Here is a 27,514-nt window from a genome sequence, read left to right on the forward strand (position 1 = left end):
ACTCTTGGACAACCATTAGATACGCTACAAAGAAAGTGATATAACAAACATCACAACCAGCATTAAATTTCAAACGACCAAATAAATTACCTTAGTTAAATTTTCATTTCTTTATCCCATGATCGGCATCTCCCGTTGGCCGAGAATTCAAAAAAGCCTATAACAGAGAAAAGAAAGAAAGGAAAAAAAAAAATGTAAAAAAGAAGGAGAAAAAGAGAAAGCCAACCGACTCGGTCATTTTCGTTTTTCACTTGGTCCGAAATATCAAATTTACCGACGTAGTAATTACGCCCTTCGGGTGCTTAGTTTTTACGCAACGAGGCCGTCACTCATCTTTAGACTTAATAGTATTAAAGCTTTTGGGCAAATCTCCAATTTCTGACATTCGCAACTCTTGGGAGGTTGTTTCTCTCTCAGACTCCCAAACCCTTCCTTCCCCCTTCTTCGATCTCACACCCTCCGATAAGCTCAGATCGCACGCCGCTGGCCGCTCCCGTACTTCGCCGCTCCGTCTCCGCTTTCAGGTATTCGAAAACCCTAGCTTCTTCGTTCTTCGCCTATTTATCTGATCTAATGGATTGCTACTATCGCTCGCCGAGGATCGAATTCGTATTTGATCGGATTGCAAAGTGTTTTTGAACCTGTTGTTGTTACCTGTTTATTGTTATTGTGTGTGTGTGTGAAATTGTTAAGAGCGTTTTGGTTAAATTTCAGTGGCTGTTGCAGTTTGTGTTAAATCCGTGGTGTGTTTGTGTTTTCAGATTGAGATCGACGAGTTATAGCTGATTTCTGAGATACAGAATCATGTTTGGTTCTACGAGCCGTAAGTTTTCTTCTCTTTATCTTTTACATTTTTGTTGCCTTATTGTAACTGCATTCTGTAAATTTTAATTCGTTCTGTATATGGATAGTTGTTTCTGCTATTGTTGTATTGATCGTAAATAAGTTTTCATGCTGAGGTGGTTTCGACAACGGCAAGTATAGATAGGGCCTGTAAAACAAACATGTCATGCCATTAAGTAGAAGTTTTTTGTGGGTTATGATTGTTTCGGGCTTTTTCAATCTCTGTGTACTGTTTATACTGCTTTTTTTTCCTTGTGAGTATGTGGTTATGGCTTTATTTTTGTATGTAAAGATAAGTTAATTGATGGAGTTTTGTTCAACAGCTTTTGGGCAGTCATCTAACAGCCCATTTGGGTCCCAGTCGGTGTTTGGGCAAAGCAGCAACACAAGTAACAATCCTTTTGCTCCCCAGCCCTTTGGTAGCACCACTCCATTTGGTGCCCAGACAGGGAGTTCCCTATTTGGGGGAACTTCAACTGGCGTATTTGGTCAAACCCAATCCTCACCTTTTGGTGCTTCATCCTCACCAGCTTTCGGACAGCAGAGTTCTCCATTTGGAGCATCTTCTACTCCAGCATTTGGTGCACCATCATCCACTCAAACAAGTCCATTTGGTGGAGCATCTGGTACGTCTGCTTTTGGTCAGAAGCCCGCTTTTGGAGCATTTGGGTCGAGTCCTGCTCAAACAAGTCCATTTGGAAGCACAGCTCAACCATCACAACCAGCATTTGGAAGCAATATGTTTGGTGCCACCTCTACAGCATTTGGCGCAAGTCAGCCTGCATTTGGCACTAATACTGCCCCAGCCTTTGGTTCAACGAATGCCACAGGCTTTGGTGGCCAGAGCACCCCTGGTTTTGGTGGCCAAGGCACTCCAGCCTTTGGGGCCACAAGCGCTTCACCTTTTGGTAGTACAAGTACTCCGGCGTTTGGTGCTCCAAGTACTCCTACCTTTGGCTCAACACCAAGTCCTACATTTGGAAGCACAGGATCTGCATTTGGGACAACAAGTTCCAACTTGTTTGGATCAGGGGCAGCATTTGGGGCTTCAACCACCCCAGCTTTTGGTCAATCTAGCTCAGCTTTTGGTACTACAACAAGTGCTCCTGCTTTTGGTCAATCAAGTTCAGGTTTTGGCTTTTCAACAAGTGCTCCTGCATTTGGCCAATCAAGTTCAACCTTTGGTAGCACCCAATTTGCGGCTTCATCTCCTTTCGGAGCGCAGAGTTCGCCATCTCCTTTCGGAGGGCAGAGTTCGCCATTTGGTGAGTATCTAAGATGTTAACGAGTCATTGCACATTTTGAAAAAGAAATTGTGTTTTAGAAGTCATGGAATAAGTCACTATATCACGGTATATTGTAGCAATATTATATTCTTATAATGGTGATGCAGGGGCTCAGTCAACAACACCAACACTTGGAAACACTGCCTTTGGACAGCCAGCTTTTGGGGGCCAACGGGGTGGAAGTAGAGTGGCTGCTTACACAGGCACATCTGAACCGGATAGTAATGGAATGGGGAAATTGGAGTCAATATCAGCAATGCCAGCCTATAAAGAAAAAAGTCACGAGGAATTGAGATGGGAGGATTACCAATTAGGGGATAAGGGTATTTTTTTTAAGATTGTTATTTTTATTATTATAGAATTTGTCATCATTGACTGCTTTTACGGTTGTGTATGTTATAATTTAACTTAAAATTGAACTTTCAGGTGGACCGTCTCCTGCTGGTGCGGGTAGCTTTGGTGTATCAACTGTTCAGACAAGTACTTTGAATCCTAATCCTGCACCATCGTTTTCTCAAACATCTTCAAGTCCTTTTAATACCTCAACCTCATCTGGTTTATTTGCCCAAAAACCCTCATCCTTTCCTTCTACTGGTTTTGGTGTTACTTCATCTTCACCATTTAGTTCAACTTCACCGTTTAGTTCTTCATCAACTCAAACCAATTTTTTTACACCTGCATCATCTGCGTCACCATTTGGCCAAACGTCGTCTCCAGCTATTTTTAGTTCACCATCTTCCTTTTCATTCTCTACCCCAGCTACATCATCCACTCCCTCATTTAATTTTCCCACTCCATCAAACCCACAGACACAGTTTGGTCAAACAGGCACTACCTCCTTTGGGCTGAATCCATCTACCTTTGGTTCAAACTTGTTCAATAGTACTTCCAGTTTGCAGAGCAGTTCATTGGGCACTACCAGCAACCAACTGGGTCTTACTCAAGCAGCTGTAAGTCTCTCTCTCTCTCTCTCTCTCTCTCTCTCTCTCTCTCTCTCCCCATTGGTTTGTTACCAGAGTAAAATATAAGGTTGTGCCAAAGATGCTTAGATTTTGTGTTAATAGTGCTTACATGAGATGCTCAATTTTTTTTTCCCTAAGCTCGGATTGGTAGGGTTGCCAGGGTTCATATATATCCTTGTTGTGTTATGGGGGGTCAACCTGCCGAGCCATTTGCTACCTGAAGAAGTCGATTTTGCAAAAAAAAAAAAAAAGTTTACTAATGTGTTTTTGAAATTCCTAGTGAAAGCTATATTAAGTTTTATTTTAGACACTTCATGACCAAGGAATCTGACTGTTTGTATACCTTCTGTTTTTTAAATAAGATATCTACTATATTTTGAGCAATGTGTCTTTGCATTTTTTATCTTTCGTTATGATATTAATACTTGGTCATAATCTTGTGTATTTAGTTGTATGCGATGCTATTGGTTAACTCTGTTTCTCTCTTTCTTTTTACAGCCTGCTTTTCCTACTTTCCAGACATCTCAGCCTCTTCAGTCTAGTCTTTTTGGCTTCAGCAACACCAATGCCTTCAACAACACCAACACCTTTAATCAACCCCAGCCAGGTAACATGCACTTTTGGTAGGATTGTGTTTATTAATTTCTTGAGCCTTTTTTATTTTATTTAGTTGATTGCCTAACCTTATCAATTGGTGCTTTTGGCTTTGTAGGCAACACAGGTGGTTTTGGTGGTTTAGCAGGCATTTCTGGTCAGAACAACTTTGGACAATCGTATGTCATGACTTGTATCTTTTGTAGTTACTATTGTTTATTTGGTTCTTGGTGTATCCACTGTTTTTCTTTCACATAGATTAAGTTCCATAAGTTTGAGGATCAATCAATTCTCTAGTTGAGTTTAATTCCAAATATTCACATGTTTTCTCAGACAAAATTTTCTGATTCTAGTGTCTTCCTAATTTGATCGGTTTTGGTTTACTACATTGTTCATAGTTTCAAAGTTGGTACCTTCTTTTTTAATGGACATTAATTTAGTTATGTTGTCTTTTACAGGTCTGTCACTCAAGGCTCTGCAGCTGTACAACAACCAGTACCTGCTACAAATCCATTTGGAACGCTCCCCGCGATGCCGCAGATGTCAATTGGTCGTGGGGAACTGCACCATCAATTCAATATGGAATTTCAAGCATGCCTGTAAGATGAAATGTTTATTAAGCTGTTTTTTATTTTAATAAGCTGTTATTTTCAATGGGAACTAACAATCATGAATGTGACTCTCTTCATTTTTCTGGTAGGTTGCGGATAAACCTGCGCCCGTTAGGGTAACATCCATCCTGACTCCTCGACACCTGTCACAACGCCGGATCAGATTACCTGCAAGAAAATATAATCCTAAGAATGATAACCCAAAGGTTAGGATGATGCTTCAGCGAAACTAGAATATGTATGTTTCCTATCTCGGCTTACACCGGTATGCTTTTATGTCTTGCAGGCTTTTTTTAGTGATGATGAAGAAACACCCTCTACACCCAAGGGGGATGTTGTTTTCCATCCCAGGGAAAACCCAAGAGCACTTGTCATTCGTCCCCAGGAACAGTGGCCTCTAAGAGCGAGTGCTGAGAAAGCAACAGCACTGAAGAATGCCCATGAGAATGGTAAATTTTGCTAGTTCTTGTTCCATTGTCCTTATGGGTAGTATCAGAAGTTAATTATGGGAACGTCTTGGTACCAACTTATATTTTCTTATATGCTTTGTCCATGTTTATGGGTGCACTTGAATTTTAGATTTGCTTGTATTTCTTTTCCCTCTTAAACTCACGTATCTCAGGTTTGGTTTTGTATTGGGCACATACAATCAGTATGTAATGCCATTAGTTGCCAATTGACTTTCTGACTTTTTGGTCATTGCCGACTCTTCGGACACAAATGTGATTCAGGAAAAATTTCGGGAGCAGCACTCTTCGGGGGATCCAACTCTGAGGATAAAGACGGTGAGCAAATGTTTTCCATAGCTAGTAGTATTTCTTTGTGTATTTTCTGTAAATTGGAAAATATATATATATGTTTTTGGTCGAGTACTCTGTGGTTGACAAAACTGTTCTAACATTTGTTGTTTCAGAACCAGAAACTCTGCAAGAAAATGGTGCTGTCAAGGAGCATTTAAATCATGTCAAGGCTAATCAGAAACCTAATGGAGTACATGATGATCACTCTATTCAGAAAGGGGACTCGTATACAACACTAAGTGGGCACAGAGCTGGTGAGGCTGCAATTGTGTATGAGCATGGTGCTGACATTGAGGCACAAATGCCGAAGCTCCGACGCTCTGATTACTACACAGAGCCCCGAATCCAAGAACTGGCGGCAAAGGAAAGGGCAGAGCCAGGGTTCTGCTGTCGTGTGAAGGACTTTGTGGTTGGGCGACATGGTTGTGGTAGCATTAAGTTCTTGGGTGAGACAGATGTAAGGCGCCTTGATCTTGAGGCTCTGGTGCAGTTCAATAATAAGGAGGTAATCGTGTACCGTGATGAGAACAAGAAGCCTCCTGTCGGGCAAGGGCTTAATAAACCTGCTGAGGTTACACTTCTCAACATTAAATGCATTGAGAAGAAGACTGGGCTTCAGTATACAGAAGGACCAAAAGTTGAGAAATACAAGGAGATGCTGAAGAGGAAGGCCGAGGAACAAGGTGCCAAGTTTGTCTCCTTTGACCCAAAGAAGGAAGAGTGGACGTTCATGGTCGACCACTTCAGTGAGTACAAGTTGAGAGATGAAGACGACTGGGATGTGGATGCTGCCCAAGATTGCTGACAGATGTTGAGTCAGGTTGAGGAAATGTCGTTTGTTTTTTGCCAAGGGTTGATGGCGATTGATTTTGGTATTGTATAGAATTTAGGCTTTGTGGTGCAACTGTCCAAGCCTTGGCAAGCTGACTGTTACTTGTGTGTGGTTTAGTATTTTCATTTTTTTTTTTGACCCTCTACTGGTCTGGAGTGGTCAATACTCTGTGACTAGGTATGTTTTAGGGTCAGTCTCAAATTACTTGTTCATGTGAAAAGTAAATTCAAGAGTTTTTTTTAACGTTTGTTTGATTGTGAATTTTCAATGCTTTGAATCCATCGACTTTGTTTCAGCCTGCATTCACATTACTGTATTTGCTGCCCTCTTATCTTTACGACGGAAATGAATGCCTTCCCAGAGATAGTTTAATTATTTAATATTCTCTCAAATAAAAAAATCTGTACGAAATCATGGTTCTTCACTCTCAAATAAAATCACACGTTTTTGTTTTCTGATCAAAATATTCTCACCTATAAACCATGATTTATAAGCAATTCTGTAACTGACATAACCAAAAAATCTCGACCTGAGTTTGTTTTTTATTTATGATTTTCTAAAATAAAATCATCTCTCATTTTATATTTGGGCTTCGACCAAAGGCGGGGAAGTAAAATTGGACCCAGCCCATATAGAGAAGGAACCCTCCAGGCTCTAGTCCCTTTCCCTTATATAAAGTGCAGCCATTGTTAGGGTTAGGGTTAGGGTTTGGTGGAAAGGGCGTGCAGAGGTGAGACGCCGAAACAGTTGAAAATGAAGACGATTCTGGCCTCGGAGAGCATGGACATCCCGGACGGCGTCACCATCAAGGTGAAGGCCAAGGTCATCGAGGTCGAAGGTCCCCGCGGGAAGCTCACCCGAAACTTCAAGCACCTCAACCTCGACTTCGAGCTCGTCACCGACGAGTCGACGGGGAAAAAGAAGCTCAAGATCGAGGCCTGGTTCGGCACCCGCAAGACCAGCGCCGCCATCCGCACTGCGCTCAGCCACGTCAGCAACCTCATAATCGGCGTCACCAAGGGCTACCGCTACAAGATGAGGTTCGTCTACGCTCACTTTCCGATCAACGCCTCCATCCCCAGCTCCAGCAACGCCATCGAGATCCGCAACTTCCTGGGAGAGAAGAAAGTCAGGAAGGTCCAGATGCTCGAAGGCGTGACGATCTCGCGATCGGAGAAGGTGAAGGACGAGCTGGTTTTGGACGGGAACGACATCGAGTTGGTTTCGAGGTCGGCGGCGCTGATCAACCAGAAGTGTCATGTGAAGAACAAGGACATCAGGAAGTTTCTGGATGGGATCTACGTCAGCGAGAGGAGCACCATTACCACCGGAGACGAATGAACAAGAATCGATCGATTAGTCCAGTCAGTAGTACTATTTTCTTTAATTTTGGCATGTTTCTATATTTATATGGGAGTATGGAAATTTTGATCTCAAGCTTTGTTTATGGATTACTATAATATAGTGTACCGATATGGGTCTGTGTTAGCAAAGATATCGTGAGATTGTGGAGATTTTGCTTTTGATATGGGTTTGTGTTAGCAAAGATTTCGTCAGATTTGTGGAACTGCAGCTTGGTTTTGTTAAATTAGAGCTTTTCAGTTGGTAATGGAATTATTATTTCTCAATTCTTTTCTGGCTGAGATCTATTTGTTTGTATCAACTATCAAAATATGGAGAGCACCTCATGTCCACTAATGAAAATCCCCCAAAATTTAGTTTAAAAGAGGAACCCCCTTTTAGCTTTTTGAGTGAACTGATTTAGAATTCCACCAGGCAATTAGTTTACTTCTTTCTTTCCCAACTTTAATGTACTTGTGGTTGATCCTTCACTACTGCAAAAACCCATGAAAACTTGGAAGCAAAGTTATATAAACATTTGAATTAGGACTAGGGACATGGACCCTCATATCCATGGAGGGATGCAGTTACTACTTGGCAATGGTACTGGTCCAGCTAGCATATGGTGGATCAAACGTCCTCATAAAACTTTCTCTTGCCCAAGGACTCAATCCAATCGTGTTTGTGGTTTATAGGCATGTTATCGCCATGCTCTTGCTAGGACCATTTGCTTATGTTCTTGAGAGGTAAGCTATATATTCTGTGTTATTCCAGGCTCTGTTTCTGGTATTTAAAGATCAGAGAAACTTAATACTAGGAATGGATTTGCAAAGCAGGAAGCAGAGACCTTCGCTCTCAATTTCAATAGCTGCAAAAGTTTTTGTGCTTGCATTATTTGGGACTACTATCCATCTCAATGTGTACTATGCTGGTTTAGCATACATTTCCCCAACATCTGCTTGCGCCCTGAGTAATGTAATCCCAAGTTTGACGTTTTTATTGGCCGTTCTGCTTCGGTATATCCTCTACTCACATCATTATATAGTCACTTTTCCTTCAATTTCTAGGTTCTTATCTACAAAATAATCTATAGCAAATCTTTTTGGTGCTCGAACTTGTGCTTGTTTTCAGAACCACTTCCTTTAGGCGTTGTGGGTTTGTAGTTCTGTAATTAAGAAGGATCTATGTCGAAAAATGGAAATACAAGCCATAAGCGATCACAAAACACAGTTTTATACATAAGCAGTGAAGACTATATTTACGAGCAGAAGTTCCATTTCCTGTTTAGAGACTAACTTGCTCTTATTCAGGATGGAGAAATTGCACATTAAAAGTAACAGAAGTCAAGCAAAGGTTGTTGGTACACTTCTCTGCATCGGTGGTTCTCTTATTTTCACCTTCTGGAAAGGAGGACACCTATTCAAGGGTTTTGTTGAGAGGCCCCTGATAACTGCATTTAACACTGAGTTACGGCATGGTAAGCAAAACCGGATCAAGGGTTCTGCTCTAATTCTGACTAGTCATATAGCATGGTGTTCATGGCTAATTCTCCAGGTGACTGAATCCTTGATTACAGATTCATATAACATGAAATGAATCTAAATAAAGTGTTTATTGAACATGCTCATATGGTTATCTGGCTCACAGGCTGTGATCTCCAAAGTCTACCCTGCTCCGTTGTCACTAACCACCATCATATGCTTTTTCGCATCATTGCAATCTTCCTTTCTTGCCTTGTTCTTTGCAAGAAATCCAGCTTCGTGGAGACTTGAGTGGAACCTACAGCTTTTAACCATCATCTACTCTGTGAGTGTTACTCTCATACATGCATGTTTATCTTGTATGTCCATCCAAACGTCGATCTGAAAACCAATTATTGGGTTGTTGTTTGAATGTGGATTCGAGCTCTCTATCTAACAAACATGCCAAGCATATAAGAGAGCTCAAATTAGTAGCAGATCATCCCAATCATCACCATAGTTATCTTATTTCTTACTCCATATCGATATTCATTGGGTCCTTAACTTTGAAATAGGGAGTTGTGTTGTCAGCATTAGTCTATTACCTGCAAGCGTGGTGCATCAGTTACAAGGGACCAGTTTTTGCGGCTATGTTTAGCCCCCTACAAGTCATTATAGTGGCAATGTTCTCGGCAGTTGCTTTTGCAGAGCGACTTCACTTTGGCAGGTAAACTGAAGAACATAAGCACTTTCTTTTTGTCCATGTTGCTTCTATTTCACAGTTTTTATTAATTAGATGTCACAAATTGATCAAACTCTGTGCAGCTTGATCGGAGCATTTCTCATTATCGTTGGCCTTTACTGTGTGCTATGGGGAAAGAGGCAAGATGGTCTTGTTGCTGAACCCCCACAGAGTGGACAAGGAGTTCTTAACAATGATAAAGTGCTCGCAATTTCCAAGATTGATATTCAAGTGATACATCCTGTAACTAGAGAAAGTACATGTTCATAAGAACAGTTAATATGTAAAGAAAATTGTTACACCATGGAATTTTGATGACAAATTCTGGACTTAGGTTTTTTATGGTTGTAATATGTTCTAATTATAAATTGATATGGTTCCACTAGCAAAACGTTGGTCAATTTTGAAATTGTGGAATCCAGCTTGAGTTTAATAAATTTCTGCAGTTACATTGATCTGCAGGATTCAAAATGACGTGAGCTTTTTAGTTACTTATTTTTTCTCTGCATTCTTTTTCTTTGTACCAAAATCTAGACAACACCACATGCTGAAAGCAATGTGCACATGAAAATGCCCCAGCATTTGTTCTAAAAGAGTTGCACCATCCATGCAAGTTAAATTCTGTTTCAGTCAGAACCTATTCGAGTTAAGATGAGTTCATTTCTGTTTCATTCAAGAACATTAAGCATAAATGCGTAATTGGTAAACTGATTTTGAATATCGGTAGCTGAGTACTCAAATTCTTTTTTCTTTCCCACTTTAGTTTTAACTATAAAGAGGATTACTTGAAGGGAATGGTTTGGGTTGATCCTTCAGTACTATAAACTTGAAGCAATGTGATCACCATTTTGAACTATAGCAAGGAAGTAGATCATCCATCCATGGAGGGCTGCAGTTACTACTTGGCAATGGTACTTTCTCAGCTATCCTATGGTGTATCAAGCATCCTCACAAAAATTTCTCTATCGGAAGGCCTCGATCCAATTGTCTTTGTGGTTTATAGGCATGTTATAGCCATGCTTTTGTTAGCACCATTTGCTTATGTTATTGAGAGGTAAGCTACATGTTCTTGCACTTTTCAGAATGTTGTGGTTTTGTGGTATTAAGGAACAGAGAAAGTTTATACTGAATGGATTTGCAAAGCAGGAAGCAGAGACCTGCACTGTCAATTTCAATAGCTGCAAAAGTATTTTTGCTTGCATTATTTGGCACTACCATCCATCTCAATGTGTACTATGCCGGTTTAGCATACATCTCCCCCACAGTTGCTTGCGCCTTGGGTAATGTAGTCCCAAGTTTGACGTTTGTAATGGCGGTTCTGCTTCGGTATATTCTCTACTCACATTGAGTAAAACCACCTTTTCTAGGTGCTTATCTATGAAATAATCCTTTGCACATATTTTTGGTGTTGACCTTAACCATGCACATTTAGGGTTTACACTCTATCAGAAATGTAATAAAATCGAAGTATAATCCAATATAGCTGTAGACATAAGTAGATGATCAACTATTTAGGAGAACAAGTTACTTATTCTATTCTAAGTTTTACTTGCTCTTATGCAGGATGGAGAAGTTGAATATTAAAAATCGGCGAGGTCAAGCAAAGGTGGTTGGTACACTCCTCTGCATTGGTGGTTCTCTTATTTTCACATTCTGGAAAGGAGGGTACCTATTCAAGGGTTTTGTTGAGAAGCCACTTATCAAGGGATATAACACTGAGTTGAGGCATGGTAAGGAAAATTGGATCAAGGGTTCGGCTCTTATTCTCACTAGCCACATAGCATGGAGTTCATGGCTAATTCTCCAGGTGATTAAATCTTCGATTTCAAATGACATCTCTATTTACATCAAAATCTAGTGGACAGATGATAGATCAACTTGACCAAATGGTTATCTTGCTCACTGCAGGCTATGGTCTCCAAAGTCTACCCTGCTCCATTATCACTAACCGCACTAATGTGCTTTTTTGCATCATTGCAATCTTCCATTGTTGCCCTGTTTTTTGCAAAAAATAAAGCTTCATGGAGACTTGAGTGGGATCTGAAGCTTTTTACCATCGTCTACAGTGTGAGTGTTTTCTTTTGTATATGTTTATCTTATGCATGAAATTCGCTCAAATGTCAATCTGAACCATTCAGTAGTTGGATTTATTATTGTTTAAATGTGGGATTCTAGTTTCCAATTAAATATTATGACCAGTCAGGCTTAATATATTTGTCACTACTGTACATTTCCTTAATTTGTATTCATCTGATCCTCTTGTATTAGGGAGTTTTGATCTCATCACTAGTCTATTACCTGCAAACATGGTGCATCAGACATAAGGGACCAGTTTTTGCAGCTATGTTTAGTCCCCTACAAGTTATTATAGTCGCAATCTTCTCAGCAACTGCTTTCGCAGAGCGACTCCACTTAGGCAGGTAAAAATACTTTCTTCTTGTTCCATCTTGATACTACTTCACAGTTGTTTCTAATCTTGATACTACTTACTTTCTGCTAGTCATAAATAATCTAAGCTAGAATTATTTTCAGCTTGATCGGAGCATTTCTCATCATCGTTGGCCTTTACTGCGTGCTATGGGGAAAGAACAAAGATGGTGTTATTGCTGAACTCCAACAGAATGGAAAAGGAGTACTTAATGGTGGTAATTCCATGAATGATCGATACAGTGATGAAGCCTGAAACTAGAGAAAGGACACAGTCATAACTCATAAGAACAGTTGATGTAAAAGAAAATTTTGTTTTAGCATGATTCACAAAATCCTTTATGAAATTCGTGTTTATTCACATAATCTCATACACATTATGCTGTTGATCACCGTAAACACTCCATATGAACTTATAAGCTTAATGACACATGTCAAGAACATAAATTCTGCTTCTCTTTTAAGCTAGGAATTATTTCAGAAAGCTTCAATGTTAATCAAACACCGGTATATCACATAGCTTGTCATAAGCCTTATAATTGCTTCATTTTCCTATTGAATTGGAATCACTTTAATCATAGCTGGAGAGGACTGATTCATAGTTTTTTGATTTGGCCATCTTTCGGTTTTGTTTTAGTAGGAGATTTTGATGAGAAATCTCTGTTTGTTATGGTTTAGATGTTTTAATTATACGACGAACCGATGTGGTTCTATAGCAAATGGTTTTTGACTGTGAATATGGTTCTATAACAAATGGTTTTTGACTGTGAAATTGGTTCCATCTTGAATATGCTGATTCTCTCGAATTCCAGATTTCAAAATCACATGAAATTGGTATCCATCTTGAATATGCTAATTTTTCTTCAATCTTTTTCTTTCACTACAAGAAAAGTGGGCATTACTCATTATCCATAAGCAACTACAATAGTTTTTATCCAATTAGAGTTATTAAAACGTTAGTCACGCCTCACTAAGTATTAAGCTGGTACATGTCCAGCTTCAGGTGGCAAAATGATACAAGCAACTTTCTTTTGTGGTAGTGGAATAGAGTGGACGTCACATATTTTTCATATGGTGTTTAACATATCCACTACTTTGTTTATCATGGCTTAAATAGTGAGCGTCTAAAGTCTAAAGAAAACAATATAATCCTGAGCAATAATTAGCTTTATATAACAGTAAGCATCCATACATCTGATTCCATTTGCATGCACAGCAAAAAAAAAAAAAGGAAATTCATTATATACCCAATTCTTATAAAATCTATATCTAATAGAAGAAACTCACTTACTATTTTTTTTCAATCTACAACTAATTATTGCTAACTAGGATAAAATATTACCTTCCTTTATTCTAAATTACACATATTGCCACTATTTAAAGTTGATAAACATTAGTCAACTCGCAAATCTTTTAAAATACCTTAATTGTAGATTTTTTATTGGTCCCATTATTATAGCAATTTTCCTTCTACTCATCATTATTGCTAGAAATTTACTCTTTGGTAATTGAAATTTTCTATTTTAAAGGTAGATTTCACTTGCAACCTGACTTAAAGGTAGAGGTTAGGTTATCTAATAGGTTTTTATTTTAATTACAACCTAAAGATTAGACGTGTATGTTTAGCTAACCTCACTTCTAGAAATTTTCATATCAACCTCTTTCTTGGGTATTCTATCATGCGAATTAACCATATTTCTTACGTTCAAAATCTCTAACTTATCCCTATATGCATATATCTATCGATTAGGTAACAATTGAGAATGAACAATGATCAAATTAATATAACTATACAAAAGGAAAAGTTACCATAGAAAATTCACGGTACAATGATGAGAAAAGAAGAGATTTGAAAAACTAAATCTCATGAATAACATACCTTATTACCATACTTTCGAAAGAGAACATGGTCACGAATGCATAGATGATACACAAGTTCACAGCAACAAATTTGAACTTCTTTCTTATGGTCTACCGGAAATGAACTAGTATTTGTATAGTTTGAAATTATGGTGCTATATATAAAAGTTTTCCTCAATGAAATTTTGAAATCAAAGCATGCATGAATTAAGCCATAAAATTACACACTTTTCAAAATATTATAAGGGTGCGGCTATTGCCACCCTATTAAGTACTTTGTTCACCTACAAATTTTTGTTTTATTAAAATACTAAAATATTCTAATATAAAATTACAAATAAGGACAATATCCTAGTAAAAATTACAATTTTATTTATTTATTATTACACCATATAGAACACACTTAAACTTCATTCTTAATCTCCTCACTCATCGTTAAACCTTAACGCTTTTATTTTTATCAATCATCATCTTTAATCGTTCTCATGTTGTGTTAACGACTTTTATGCCCAAAAAACATATCATATTAAAGCTAATGGAGCCTGGAAACACCTATTTAGAGCGTGAACATGAAGTAATCGTGTTTTTGATTTCATGTTTCTTCATATATGATCGTAGAACTAAAAGTTACAAGTTTTTTATTCGTTTGGTAGAAAAGAAAAGAAGAGAGACAAGAAAAGAAGTCAAATAGAAAAAGAAGACATATAGAAAAAGAATTCGAGTAAAACCCTACACTAAAAAAAGGTTATTTTGGATAGTACAAATGGATGAACAAAGTAAACTTGAAATTATATATATATATATATATATATATATATATATATATATATATAAGGTGAGAAGAGAATGTATGGTGAACAAAATAGTTTGTAGGGTGGCAATAACCGCATGCATATTATAATTATTCATCAACACTTTGTAAGGAATGTTGCATAAGGGTAAATCAGGCATATAGAAAAACAAGAAAAAATATTAATTATGCACCAATACTCTACAAGGAAGGTTACCTACGGAGATTGGGTGTAAATTGATAGAAAAATATGTTTTCCCTATACCTCTTTAGAAAATTGGGTTTATATCTAATTTTCTCAACAAAAAAAAATTACATCATCACTTGCAGCTCTAAAATGCTTAAGCTACTGCTATTAAACAACATGATTAAGGGAAAACATTGTTCACAGAATTTAACTAACTGATATATCATATATGTGTATGATTCATATAGAAAAAGAAATTTCAATTCATACCGAACTGAACTTGCTAACCAGAACCTATATATTAATCAGCAACTTCCCAAAATGAAATGCACAGCTGTAGTAGTGCAGATATCACATACCAATTCCTAAACCTAACTAAACAACAAGCTTGTAGGAAGTCCGACACGAATCACATCCTAATCTGTGCATGTCCTCCACTGTGGATGGAAATGATGACGTAATTTTCAAGTGCATCTGTACCAAAATCTGGACACCTCATTGTGCACTAAATGAGACATTCCCCAGAAGTTAATCTAAAAGAGTTGTACAATCCAAGTATTTTTCTTTCTGTTTCGTTTATGAACCCTTTTTGATTTAAGCCTTTAAGGTGAGTTGCCATCCTTCGTAAGCATAATTGGTGAATGTGAATTCCACTAGCTAATTAGTTTATTACTTTTGTTTTTCACATTTATTTCTAACTAAAAAGAGTGGTACTTAGAAGGTGTGGTTCTGGTTGATCCTTCATTACTATAAAAACTCATTAATTGAAACTAGTTAGTAAAGTTCAACATTTTGAATTAGAGCAGTTCACATAAAAATGGAGGGATGCAGGTACTACGTGGTAATGATACTGGTTCAGCTGGCCTATGGTGGATCAAGCGTCCTCGTAAAACTTTCTCTCGAGGAAGGTCTCAAGCCAGTTGTCTTTGTGGTTTATAGGCATGTTATGGCCATGTTTTTGCTAGCACCATTTGCTTATTTCCTTGAAAAGTAAGCTATATATTCTTGCATCTTTTCAGACTCATATTCTTGCATCTTTTGTGGTATTAAGTAACAGAGAAAATTAATACTAGAATGGATTTTGCAAACCAGGAAGCAGAGACCCTCAATCTCATTTTCAATAGCTGCAAAAGTTTTTGTGCTGACATTATTTGGGACTACCATCCATCTCAATGTGTACTATACTGGTTTAGCATACACGTCCCCCACTGTTGCTTGCGCCTTGAGTAATGTAGTCCCAAGTTTGACGTTTGCAATGGCGGTTCTGCTTCGGTATATTCTCTACACACATCGTGTAAATCCACCTTTCCTTTGTTCTAATCTATTTGAAATAATTTTTGCAGCTTTTTTCGGTGTTAACCTTGTGCTTATGTATGTTCAAAAGAACATTGTTTGTGTATAAAGGGTCAACCATGTAGGGTTTACAGTGTATTGGAAACATAAAGTATGGGAGAATCTACGGTGCATTACAGTATTGGTACATCAATGGTAGACCAGCTCCATGTACTTGTAGACTAGATCAAGACCAAGCAGAGCTAGTCTACCACTGCATGAAGTTAGTCTACTAAAGTATGAAGCTGGTCTACTTGATGCCGGTACATCGATGTACCATAGATAAACCCTTAAAGTATAATATAAATACATTTGAAGCCTAAGCGGATGATCAACTACTTGCTCTTATACAGGATGGAGAATTTGAATATTAAAAGTGCCAGAGGTCAAGCAAAGGTAGTTGGTACACTTCTTTGCATCGGTGGTTCTCTAATGTTCACTTTCTGGAAAGGATACCTATTCCAGGGTTTTGTTGAGAAGCCACTGATCAGTGTATATAGCACTGAGTTGAAGCACGGTAACGAAAACTGGATTAAGGGTTCTGGTCTTATTCTGACTAGTCACATAGTATGGTGTTCGTGGCTGATTCTCCAGGTGATTAAATTATTGGATTTCAATGACATCTCTATATAATAAGAAACACATCAAATTTAAGTGGTCTGTTCAACATGGCCTCATCGTTATTTGGCTCACAGGCTGTGGTCTGCAAAGTCTACCCTGCTCCATTGTCACTGACCACCCTCATATGCTTCTTCGCATCGCTGCAATCTTCCATTGTTGCTTTGTTTTTTGCAAGAGATCAAGCTTCATGGAGACTTGATTCGAATGTGCAACTTTTAACCATCGCCTACAGTGTGAGTGTTTTCTTTTGTATCTGTTCACCTTATGATGTTCACATTTTGATCTGAACCACTGAGTACTTGGCTTATTGTTTGAATGTGAGAACGGTGTTGTCAATCTGCCAACATGATAAGTCATCACATTTGCCAGTACCATACATTTCGTTAATTTGTATTCAAACGCTCCTTACTTTTGTAATAGGGATTTGTGAGCTCAGCATTAGTCTATTACCTGCAAACATGGTGCATCAGTTACAAGGGACCAGTTTTTACAGCTATGTTTAGCCCCCTACAAGTCATTATAGTTGCACTGTTCTCGGCATTCGCTTTTGCAGAGCGACTTCACGTCGGCAGGTAAACTAATCTGTTCTTCTATCCTGCTTCTTCACAATTTTTAATAAAATGTCATGAACAATCTAAAGTTGAGTTATTTGCAGCTTGATAGGAGCATTTCTCATTATAGTTGGCCTTTACTGTTTTCTATGGGGAAAGAAGAAAGATGGCCTTGTTGCTGAACTCACAGAGAATGAAAAAGGAGTACTTAATGATGATAAGGTGCTCGGCATTTCCCTGAACGATATCAAAGTGACGAATCCTGTGACAATAGATCCTGTAACTACAGAAAGGACGTAGTTGTAACCTAAGAACAGTTCATGAAAATGAAAAGTTTGTTTCATCATGATTCAGAAAATCAATCCCAAATGGAACTGATGTTTATTCACAAAATCTCTAATCTCCTTATTCACATAATCTCTAATCTCCTTACCCATTATGCAGAAGATTAATTCCAATAAAAAGTTCTCACCCTAAAGCACACCATGCAAAGTTTTAACTTGATAACATATCAAGAAGAGAAATTCTGCTTCTCTTCCATGGTATCATTTCAGGGAGTTTTCAATGTCAATCACAAACCGGTATTTCACATCCCTTTTTGTAAGCCTGTCAATAGCTTCATTTGCATATTGAATTGGAATTACTTCAATCATTGGGTGGATTCCATGAGCAGCACAGAAATCTATCATTTCCTGTGTATCCTTTGTTCCACCTGTTATACTACCAGAAATGGTTTTCATACCTGCCAGAAGGTCAATGAATTAAAATCATTAAACTTGCAACCATACCCACACCCAAAAGAATATATGAAAACTATAATTTTGATCATTTGAAAAATGCCAAAGTACCAAGATTAAGGCTCGCAGGACTGAATTTGACTTCACTGGGGAATCCCACCAAGACGAAAATTCCACCCGTCTTTAACAATGCCATGTATGGATCAAATGGGTGATCACCAGACGCTGTGTCAACTATAAAGTCAAGTGACTTCACCAAAGCCTGCATAGCAAAAAGCCAAAAAATGATAAAGAAATACCATAGCAAGTATGGATCGCCAATTTCACTATTTCTTTCTGGTCAGGTAAAACCAAAAAAAGTTGCTTTATGACGAAAGAGGATTAATAAATACCAACATACCATAGCAAACTATAGATCACCAAATTCACTATTATGTTGCTTACCTTCATCTGCTCTTGGTCAGATGAGACCACAAATTTATCTGCACCAAGCTGACTTAAGGCTTCCTCTTTCTTGGTTATGCTTGTGCTGAAAACTGTTACATTCAAACCAAATGCCTTTCCAAACTTCACTGCCATGTGACCAAGACCACCAAGCCCAATCACGCCTAGAGATTTACCGGGTTGGTTCATCTTATGGCGCATCATAGGAGCATAAACAGTAATTCCAGCACAAAGCAAAGGTGCTGCGGAAGCCAATGGATAGTTATCAGGTATCTTGTAGCAGTACCTGTAATATGAATTGGCATTAGGTTAAAAGAAGTAGAACTTCAAATGCATATACCGTTTAGTTCTGAATTATGTAATAGTACAACTATACCAAAGGATGGCAACATTCTATAGCAATAAACTTCATACCTATCGTGAACAACTATGTGACTGGAGTATCCCCCTTTCGTAATTGTACCATCAGCATCAACACCATTAAAAGTGAAAACTGATCCCTTTACGCACTGAACTTCAAGTCCATCATTGCAATACTCACAATCTCTGCATGAGTTGACATAGGTTCCCACTCCAACATGGTCACCGACTTTGAACCGCTTAACATTTGAACCTACCTCTTTTACAATACCCGCAATCTCGTGTCTGTATAATAAATAAATAAACAAATAGTTTTAGAGTGAGAAATACAGCAGCTACTTGTTTATCTATAATAGCGTCAGTCTACATACCCAGGCACTAGAGGGTACTTGGAGTCTCCATGCTTATTTCTGGTCCAAATCACATCAGCATAACAAACTCCGCAATGAGTAATTCTTATGGAAACATCATCGGTTCCAAGATCCCTGAAGATAGAATCCCAATCAAATAGAAAATGAGTAAACAATGTTATCATGATCACCCCAACTAGATGCAACTAAACTCTAGAAAATCAACATTCTGAAAGCTTGATTCCAAGGCCTAACAATGAGAATTCCGTGATAAACATATTCCCAATTCTTTCTATACAAGTCTTTTTGTCATCACAGCTCAACTGCATTGCTTTCAATCACAAAGTCAACTTGAAATTTAAACGAGTGATGCAACAAGAAAAGCCCTTCTCTTTTTATCTTTCCTAGATGAAAATTAATGAAACATTGTGAAACTTTATAGAGTAAGAATTATTCGAAAGCACACCTGCGGCTAAATTCATAATGAGATAGAACTCCAGATGGATCCCTTGCAGCATATCCAATGCAATTCCCTTTTTCACTCATTATTGACTTGTCCCTATAAACACATAGCAATCAAACATGGATTCATTAAGATAAAGCTATGAATGATTAGGCATTCCATCTCAAACTGACTGAGCTTAATCACAGAAGACCTTGCAATACAACACTAAAGCTACCAAATCAATCTCAAATTCTGAATAACAACTAAAGTGATCGTCATGTGTGACTTATTAACGATCTACTATACCAATTGGGTGTCTAAAATTTGGGAAAAGTTTTGATCTTTGTGTAGTTCCAGTGATACCCAAATGGTAAAAAAGTGTGTAAACATCACAAAGACAAGGTTTCATGTTTTACCAGTATGATATAAGATCAGACAGTCATATCTCCATTGATCGTTTCAGTCTTTCAGATACAAATAACTTTGACAGAATACAGAAAGAGCATGCGTGTACTTACCCAAACATACGAAGAGAAAGAGCTCGACTTTGTTTGTTTGGCTTTGTTTGAGAGACCACTCATATTGAAGCTTCAAGCTTCTTAATTCTTAATTCTTATAGTGAATGAACCATCTCAGGTCTCACCGTTACTTGGCACAGTGTCACTGGACTCCTCAGAAGAGGTGGGCCTTACAGCGTTACTCGGCAGCGCACGAGACCGGTAAGAAGGGTAACATGTGCGAGGTCATCTTTTTGTTTATTAAAGGAGTAAAGGACACAGTTTTTAAAGGATTATGAGGATAAGTTTGATGTTTTTGGTTTCAAATAAAATTATTGTAATTGCTAGTGCTTCATTATATCATGAAATACTGAAAATTCATAATATATATATATATATCACTGATATAGTAACGTAACAACGTATGACAATAAGAAATTTTGTTTTAATTAAGTACACACATATCATTAATGCAGTCACTTGACACTGATGAATGTGAATAATAATGCGAAATTCATGAAGTTGTGCTATATTTAAAGAGAGATATGTACAGCTCTTAATCCCAAAACAAAAAAAATAGGTATGTACAACAATGACGACTAAATAAAAAACTTTTAGTAGTGTGTTTCATAGAATTTCAATATTTTTGTTCTAATTCAATTTTTTTCGTTGATAATTACAAATTCATTCACGTATGTTGATAATTACATACCTAATACCTTAAAATTACAAATTCATTTGTTTGGTTAAAATTTCTGTTTTGCATAAAAAATTTATCTAGTTTCTTTTCGTTTCTCACTTTTCTGAAAATACTACGCTGTATGTTTTGTTGGAAGCATTCTCTGTTCTCGTAGTAGTCATGCTGGACCTTTTCATGTGTGGAAAGTATTGAGGATCCACACATTAAGCAATTGAGATGGAAGAATCTGGGTCATCGTTGGGCATATGCTTGAAAAAGTTGTGGAAATTAACGCAGCTGGAGATAGTTCAAAAGTGGAAAGGGATGTTGGGGAATACATCGTTTTTGTCCTAGGTGTTAAGCCACCGCTTGTCACCTCCTTAGTCTACCTCAAATGCCCGATGGTGTCTGTTTTGCTCGAGGATAAGTACCGCCTTAAAACACAACCTGAAATTGGATATCTTCATCCATGCTTTCATCATCAGCTTCGTATTGTAGCGAATAGTATGGTCAGTGCTTCAACTGATATGTTGGTTTGGAATCTGAGACTCCAATCTCGCTAATTTGATTGGGCTGCAGCCTTGGTAGCGTAAGAGAACCTAAAGCCCTCAGGCATAAGAGAACCCTAGAGCCTCAGGCATAAGAGAACCTAGATCTAATGATGATTACAGACTCTGAAAATGTATGTACAAAATTCATTCGCTTCTTATGATTAAGATGTAATACATGACATGTATATCTTTTCTATATTCTAGTCAAATTTTAACACCAATATAGTGTTTTTTATTTTCTTTGCCTTGAGCTTAGCCATAACTTACTTTTTCTTTGCCATGAGCTTAGCTATAACTTACTTTCTCCCGGATCTGCTTATTAAGAAAGGGAGCAACACAATCAGTGAAAAAAAAGAAACAGAGAACAAAGAGGCCCTCCATAGGTTGGCAAAGGAAGGGTAAATATTTGTCCAGAACCTCAACTAAAGAGTAAATATGCATTGCAAACTTGTAACCAGAAAAGGAAATAACGACATCAATATTCTAGTGGTGCCATGGTTCAGTAATGTCAGCTTAAATCATATCCAGTACTATATATTGAATTACAACTATATTGCATGAATGAACAAAAAGCATGTATAATTTGAACCAGTTTTTGCCTGCCTTGCTCCCACAAAAATATAGAGCATCTTTCATCTCTGGATAGTTCAAGGAATAATTCTAAACATTCACTATTCATTGAACCAATAAAGCATAGATTTGCAATCTATTCTATAGTCTATTAAGATTGATGGTAAGACAAACATTGAATTCAGTCGTGCTAAAATAAACTTTGTTGAGAGGCCACTTATCAGTATATAAAGCACTGAGTTGAAGCATGGCAACGAAAACTGGATCAAGGGTTCTGCTCTGATTCAGACTAGTCACATAGTATGGTGTTCATGGCTGATTCTCCAGGTGGTTAAATCCTTGATTTCAAATGACATCTCTATATAAAATGAAACCATTTGTTCAACATGACCTTATGGTTTATTTGGCTCGCAGGCTGTGGTCTCCAAAGTCTGCCCTGCTCCATTGTCACTGACCACCCTGATATGCTTTTTCGCATCATTGCAATCTTCCATTGTTGCTTTGTTTTTTGCAAGAGATCAAGCTTCATGGAGACTTGATTTGAATGTGCAACTTTTAACCATCGTCTACAGTGTTGAGTGTTTTCTTTTGTATCTGTTTATCTTATGAATTATGTTCACATTTTTTATCTGAATTGCTGAGTACTTAGATAATTATTTGACTGTGGGAATTGAATTGTCAATCTAAAAACATAACAAGTTAGACTTAAATTTATATTACGTGCATCTCTTACCCTAGTCATCACATTTGGCAGGAACCGTCCATTTCATTCGTTTTAATACGCTTCTTACTTTAGTAATTGGGAGTTGTAAGCTCGGCATTAGTCCACGACATGGTGCATCAGTTACAAGGGACCAGCTATGTTTAGTCTCCTACAAGTCATTATAGTTGCACTGTTCCCGGCATTCGCTTTTGCAGAGCGACTTCACGTCGGCAGGTAAACCAATCTGTCGTCTATCCTGCTTTTTCACGGTTTTTAATAATATGTCATGAGCAATCTAAAGTTGAGTATTTGCTGCTTGATCGGAGCATTTCTCATTATCGTTGGCCTTTTTTACTGTTTTCTATAAGGAAAGTGGAAAGATGGTCTTGTTGCTGAACCCACAGTCACAGAAAATGAAAAAGGAGTACTTAATGATGATAAGGTGCTCGCCATTTCCCTGAAAGATATTAAAGTGACCAATCCTGTAACTACAGAAAGAGCGTAGTCCTAACCTAAGAACAGTTGCTGAAAATGAAAGTTTGTTTTAGCATGATTCAGAAAATCAATCCCATATGAAATTGATGTTTATTCACAAAATCTCTAATCCCTTTACAAATTATGCATGCATAAGATCAATTCCAATAAAAAAAGTTCCAGAAAGGTATTCTCACCCGAAACACACCATGTACATCTAATAAGTAATAACACATCAAGAAGAGAAACTCTGCTTCTCTTCCAGGGTATCATTTCAGGGAGTTTTCAATGTCAATCACAAACCGGTATTTCACATCCCTTTTTGTAAGCCTGTCAATAGCTTCATTTGCATATTGAATTGGAATTACTTCAATCATTGGGTGGATTCCATGAGCAGCACAGAAATCTATCATTTCCTGTGTATCCTTTGTTCCACCTGTTATACTACCAGAAATGGTTTTCATACCTGCCAAAAGGTCAATGAATTAAAATCATTAAACTTACAACCATACCCACACCCAAAAGAATATATGAAAACTATAATTTTGATCATTTGAAAAATGCCAAAGTACCAAGATTAAGGCTTGCAGGACTGAATTTGATTTCACTGGGGAATCCCACCAAGACGAAAATTCCACCAGTCTTTAACAATGCCATGTATGGATCAAATGGGTGATCACCAGACGCTGTGTCAACTATAAAGTCAAGTGACTTCACCAAAGCCTGCATAGCAAAAAGCCGAAAAATGATAAAGAAATACCATAGCAAGTATGGATCACCAATTTCACTATTTCTTTCTGGTCAGGTAAAACCAAAAAGAGTTGCTTTATGACGAAAGAGGATTAATGAATACCAATATACCATAGACTACTATAGATCACCAATTTCACTATTATGTTGCTTACCTTCATCTGCTCTTGGTCAGATGAGACCACAAATTTATCTGCACCAAGCTGACTTAAGGCTTCCTCTTTCTTGGTTATGCTTGTGCTGAAAACTGTTACATTCAAACCAAATGCCTTTCCAAACTTCACTGCCATGTGACCAAGACCACCAAGCCCAATCACGCCTAGAGATTTACCGGGTTGGTTCATCTTATGGCGCATCATAGGAGCATAAACAGTAATTCCAGCACAAAGCAAAGGTGCTGCGGAAGCCAATGGATAGTTATCAGGTATCTTGTAGCAGTACCTGTAATATGAATTGGCATTAGGTTAAAAGAAGTTGAACTTCAAATGCATATACCATTTAGTTCTGAATTATGTAATAGTACAACTATACCAAAGGATGGCAACATTCTATAGCAATAAACTTCATACCTATCGTGAACAACTATGTGACTGGAGTATCCCCCTTTCGTAATTGTACCATCAGCATCAACACCATTAAAAGTGAAAACTGATCCCTTTACGCACTGAACTTCAAGTCCATCATTGCAATACTCACAATCTCTGCATGAGTTGACATAGGTTCCCACTCCAACATGGTCACCGACTTTGAACCGCTTAACATTTGAACCTACCTCTTTTACAATACCCGCAATCTCGTGTCTGTATAATAAATAAATAAACAAATAGTTTTAGAGTGAGAAATACAGCAGCTACTTGTTTATCTATAATAGCGTCAGTCTACATACCCAGGCACTAGAGGGTACTTGGAGTCTCCATGCTTATTTCTGGTCCAAATCACATCAGCATAACAAACTCCGCAATGAGTAATTCTTATGGAAACATCATCGGTTCCAAGATCCCTGAAGATGATCACAAACTTGATTATAGATGCAACTAAACTCTAGAAGATCAACATTCTGAAATCTTGATGCTAAGGCCTAACAATGAGAATTCAGTGATAACTGATATTCCCCAATTCTAACTAGAAGTCTTTTGTCATCACAGCTTAACTGCACTACTTTCAATCACAAAGTGATCTTTAAATCTAAAGTGATGCAACAAGAAGAGCCTTTCTTTAAATCTAAATCTAAAGTGATGCAACAACAAATTACTGAAAATTTGTGCAACTTTTATAGAGTAAGAATGATTCGAAAACACACCTGCGGCTAAATTCATAATGGGATAGAACTCCAGATGGATCCCTTGCAGCATATCCAATGCAATTCCCTTTTTCACTCATTGTTGACTTATCCCTATAAACAAATAGCAAGCAAAAACAGCTTCCATTACGATAAAGCTATGCATGATTAGGCAGTCCATCTCAGACTAACTGACTAAAGCTACCAAATCAATCTCAAAATCCTGAATAACAACTAAAGTGACTGTTATGTGTGACTTACACCAATTGGGTGTCTTAAATTTGGGGAAAGTTTTGATCTTTTTGTAGTTCCACTGATACCCAAATAGTGAAAAACTGTCTAAACCTCACAAAAACAAGGCTTCATGTTTGACGAGTATGTCTTCAGTGACCGTTTCAGTCTTTCAGATACAAATAAACTCTGACTATTAAGAATACAGAAAGAGCATGCGTTCACTTACCCAAAGATACGGGGAGAGAGAGCTCGGCTTTGTTTGTGGGTCGTCGATTGTCCTAGTATGAGCACTCAAACTCTTAAAGAACCAAACATGTAGCATTTCTAATGAGTGAACCAACACTCTCTCAGGCGTTACTTGGCACAGTTTTCAGTCTCTGGATTCATCCGAAGAGATGGGCCTTTGATTAAGACTCAAACTTTTTAATATAAAAGCAGCCCACGAGACTGGTAATCCAAGTTCCAGTTTGTCAAACCCCGTGCCGTTGAAGGGAGAATCAGTATGTACGTAATAATAAATAACTACGTATGGGATGATGATGTTCAGCCTGGGTTTATTTTGAACAAGACGTGACGTGTCACAGTTACATGAATATTTAAGATCAATTCATGAAAGTAATATATATATATATATATATATATATCATGCATAGATGATCAATGGCCGCCTTGAAGTCTTTATTCTATACAATAAAAAAAATACACCGGATGAATGGGGGAATTACGCCCCTCTGTGATTTGCTGGCTGATGACTTGGGGGTTCGAGTGTTGGATGCAATTACTTCAACCTCTTCAAAATACAGAGAACTCTTTTGCCGCCCTCATTTTATAGGCAGAAGTGATACTCAATTAGAGCAAGTTCACCCGTAGTTAAGAAATGTCAAGGTCGAAAAGTCAAGGCGTCGACCAGTCAAGTAACTGTTCACTGCTACTAGACATGAGTTTCCATCCTTTTTTTTTTCTTGACTAGTCAAGACTATTCATTTTTCACTATTTATCGATTTTTTCTTACATAAATGAAAAACTAGGAATAAGTACAATATAACGTTATTTAGTTGTTGTACGAGAAATTCGGTTTCTAATCGATTTTTATTTTCGAAACAAACGTTATTTAGGGGGTCGTGAAAATTGACTTTTTATACATTCGGAATTTGGGAAAACTTCTTTCATGAAAGTTGTAGAGCTCGTCGATACGATTTCATGCATATATGGAACGCAATATTCTGAGTTCGTATGAATTTATTATGAATTTTTAAAATCTGAAAATTTTCTATAAATAGCAAAAAAAATTTCAGGACGAAAATTTTTCTTTTTTTTTCATTTCCCCCCTCCGGCTCTCTCTCTCTCGCGCGCCCCCAGACCTGGCTGGTTTCTTCCGACCCGACCCGCCTTTTTCTCCCTCCTCCGGCGTCCTCCGTCCACGGACTCGGCTCCCCCGAGGTCGCCTCACCTCTTCCGGCCGCTTCGTGGAGTCAGCCCGCCCAGACGCTGCCCCTAGGCCGAGATCGAAGCAACCCCAGGTGGAGCAAATCGTCCTCCGGCTAAACCTCATTCGTGCGTCACCTCCACGCGTCCTCTCCTCCTCGTCTCTCTCTGCTTGTCTATCGCTGACGTCGGCCACGTTTGGCTGTAGCCGAGCTGGCGTCTCCTTCGACTAGTCATAATTTTAGTCAGGGTTTTGCCTTTTTTCTTGACCTCGGTCAAGGAAAGCCAAACTTTGGCTGGGTAAAACTAGACCCGTGGAGGGATGATTTTCCCCTTGCCCGATCACCACATCAGTTTTCCTTGCTGGAGCCCGGGCAAAAGAGAACCGCTGGACTTGCTCTTATGGAAATATAGGGGTGACCAAATATTCGTCAGCAAAAGCGGTACTCAATTTTAAAAAATTAAAAAATTAAAAAAAAACCTTCGCCAATAAAAATGTTTTCAATAAATGTAGTACCTTTTTTCTTTCTTTCTTTTTTTAATAGAAAATATATTTAGAATCCATGTTCTACGATAAATATTGGGCGTTGGATATAAATTTACATGAGCATGTCTAGTAGCTATAATCAATCACATGATAAAGCTGTTCATCTTCACTAACAACCACTTTTAGGCTTTTAGCCTGCCTTGCTCCCACAAAAATATAGAGCATCCTTCAGCCCTGGGTAGTTCAAAGAATAATTCTAAACATTCACTGTTCTTCAAACCAATAAAGCA

The 27,514-nt window shown here is 38.0% G+C and overlaps 7 protein-coding genes across 8 annotated transcripts; 5 read left to right on the top strand and 2 right to left on the bottom strand.

The window, feature by feature from the left end:
• The first annotated feature begins 348 nt into the window (after nucleotides 1-348).
• Nucleotides 349-6,223, top strand: LOC112176711 (nuclear pore complex protein NUP98A-like). The gene is given in 13 exon segments (XM_024314769.2): nucleotides 349-524; nucleotides 762-823; nucleotides 1,167-2,108; nucleotides 2,237-2,452; nucleotides 2,556-3,079; nucleotides 3,590-3,698; nucleotides 3,804-3,864; nucleotides 4,144-4,238; nucleotides 4,241-4,284; nucleotides 4,386-4,502; nucleotides 4,583-4,745; nucleotides 5,028-5,081; nucleotides 5,210-6,223. Coding segments are annotated over 12 exon segments (3,036 nt in total). The 5' UTR covers nucleotides 349-524; nucleotides 762-804; the 3' UTR covers nucleotides 5,902-6,223.
• A 391-nt stretch (nucleotides 6,224-6,614) lies between these two features.
• On the top strand, nucleotides 6,615-7,556 carry LOC112176713 (60S ribosomal protein L9). Its single transcript, XM_024314772.2, has one exon. It carries the CDS (start codon nucleotides 6,682-6,684, stop codon nucleotides 7,267-7,269), a length of 588 nt encoding a protein of 195 aa, XP_024170540.1. The 5' UTR covers nucleotides 6,615-6,681; the 3' UTR covers nucleotides 7,270-7,556.
• Nucleotides 7,557-7,681: 125 nt separating this feature from the next.
• On the top strand, nucleotides 7,682-10,005 carry LOC112176712 (WAT1-related protein At5g07050). The gene is made up of 6 exons (XM_024314771.2): nucleotides 7,682-8,015; nucleotides 8,106-8,285; nucleotides 8,580-8,823; nucleotides 8,917-9,075; nucleotides 9,305-9,456; nucleotides 9,555-10,005. Exons 1-6 carry the CDS (start codon nucleotides 7,843-7,845, stop codon nucleotides 9,739-9,741), a joined length of 1,095 nt encoding a protein of 364 aa, XP_024170539.1. The 5' UTR covers nucleotides 7,682-7,842; the 3' UTR covers nucleotides 9,742-10,005.
• A 205-nt stretch (nucleotides 10,006-10,210) lies between these two features.
• Nucleotides 10,211-12,416, top strand: LOC121050788 (WAT1-related protein At5g07050-like). Its single transcript, XM_040511953.1, has 6 exons — nucleotides 10,211-10,525; nucleotides 10,618-10,797; nucleotides 11,035-11,278; nucleotides 11,380-11,538; nucleotides 11,740-11,891; nucleotides 12,004-12,416. The coding sequence occupies exons 1-6, from the start codon at nucleotides 10,353-10,355 to the stop codon at nucleotides 12,152-12,154; spliced, it is 1,059 nt and encodes a 352-aa protein (XP_040367887.1). The 5' UTR covers nucleotides 10,211-10,352; the 3' UTR covers nucleotides 12,155-12,416.
• A 3,090-nt stretch (nucleotides 12,417-15,506) lies between these two features.
• On the top strand, nucleotides 15,507-17,627 carry LOC112180640 (WAT1-related protein At5g07050). Its single transcript, XM_024319197.2, has 6 exons — nucleotides 15,507-15,725; nucleotides 15,828-16,007; nucleotides 16,421-16,661; nucleotides 16,763-16,921; nucleotides 17,109-17,260; nucleotides 17,344-17,627. Exons 1-6 carry the CDS (start codon nucleotides 15,553-15,555, stop codon nucleotides 17,537-17,539), a joined length of 1,101 nt encoding a protein of 366 aa, XP_024174965.1. The 5' UTR covers nucleotides 15,507-15,552; the 3' UTR covers nucleotides 17,540-17,627.
• Nucleotides 17,563-20,254, bottom strand: LOC112180641 (probable cinnamyl alcohol dehydrogenase 1). Its single transcript, XM_024319198.2, has 7 exons — nucleotides 20,094-20,254; nucleotides 19,597-19,689; nucleotides 19,152-19,265; nucleotides 18,835-19,065; nucleotides 18,421-18,706; nucleotides 18,088-18,238; nucleotides 17,563-17,981 (listed from the first exon to the last, which is right to left on the bottom strand). Exons 1-7 carry the CDS (start codon nucleotides 20,099-20,101, stop codon nucleotides 17,785-17,787), a joined length of 1,080 nt encoding a protein of 359 aa, XP_024174966.1. The 5' UTR covers nucleotides 20,102-20,254; the 3' UTR covers nucleotides 17,563-17,784.
• Nucleotides 20,255-23,128: 2,874 nt separating this feature from the next.
• Nucleotides 23,129-25,687, bottom strand: LOC112175092 (probable cinnamyl alcohol dehydrogenase 1). Of its 2 annotated transcripts, none has more exons than XM_024312754.2 (7): nucleotides 25,539-25,687; nucleotides 25,100-25,192; nucleotides 24,686-24,799; nucleotides 24,369-24,599; nucleotides 23,955-24,240; nucleotides 23,622-23,772; nucleotides 23,129-23,515 (listed from the first exon to the last, which is right to left on the bottom strand). In XM_024312754.2, the coding sequence occupies exons 2-7, from the start codon at nucleotides 25,177-25,179 to the stop codon at nucleotides 23,319-23,321; spliced, it is 1,059 nt and encodes a 352-aa protein (XP_024168522.1). In that variant the 5' UTR covers nucleotides 25,180-25,192; nucleotides 25,539-25,687; the 3' UTR covers nucleotides 23,129-23,318. The 2 variants fall into 2 exon arrangements, with proteins under 2 accessions (XP_024168522.1, XP_024168524.1); XM_024312756.2 differs by lacking the exon at nucleotides 25,539-25,687 and adding an exon at nucleotides 25,340-25,390.
• Between the last annotated feature and the right edge of the window lie 1,827 nt (nucleotides 25,688-27,514).

The sequence above is a fragment of the Rosa chinensis genome, chromosome 7 (genome assembly GCF_002994745.2).
Source record: "Rosa chinensis cultivar Old Blush chromosome 7, RchiOBHm-V2, whole genome shotgun sequence".
NCBI lineage: Eukaryota > Viridiplantae > Streptophyta > Magnoliopsida > Rosales > Rosaceae > Rosa > Rosa chinensis.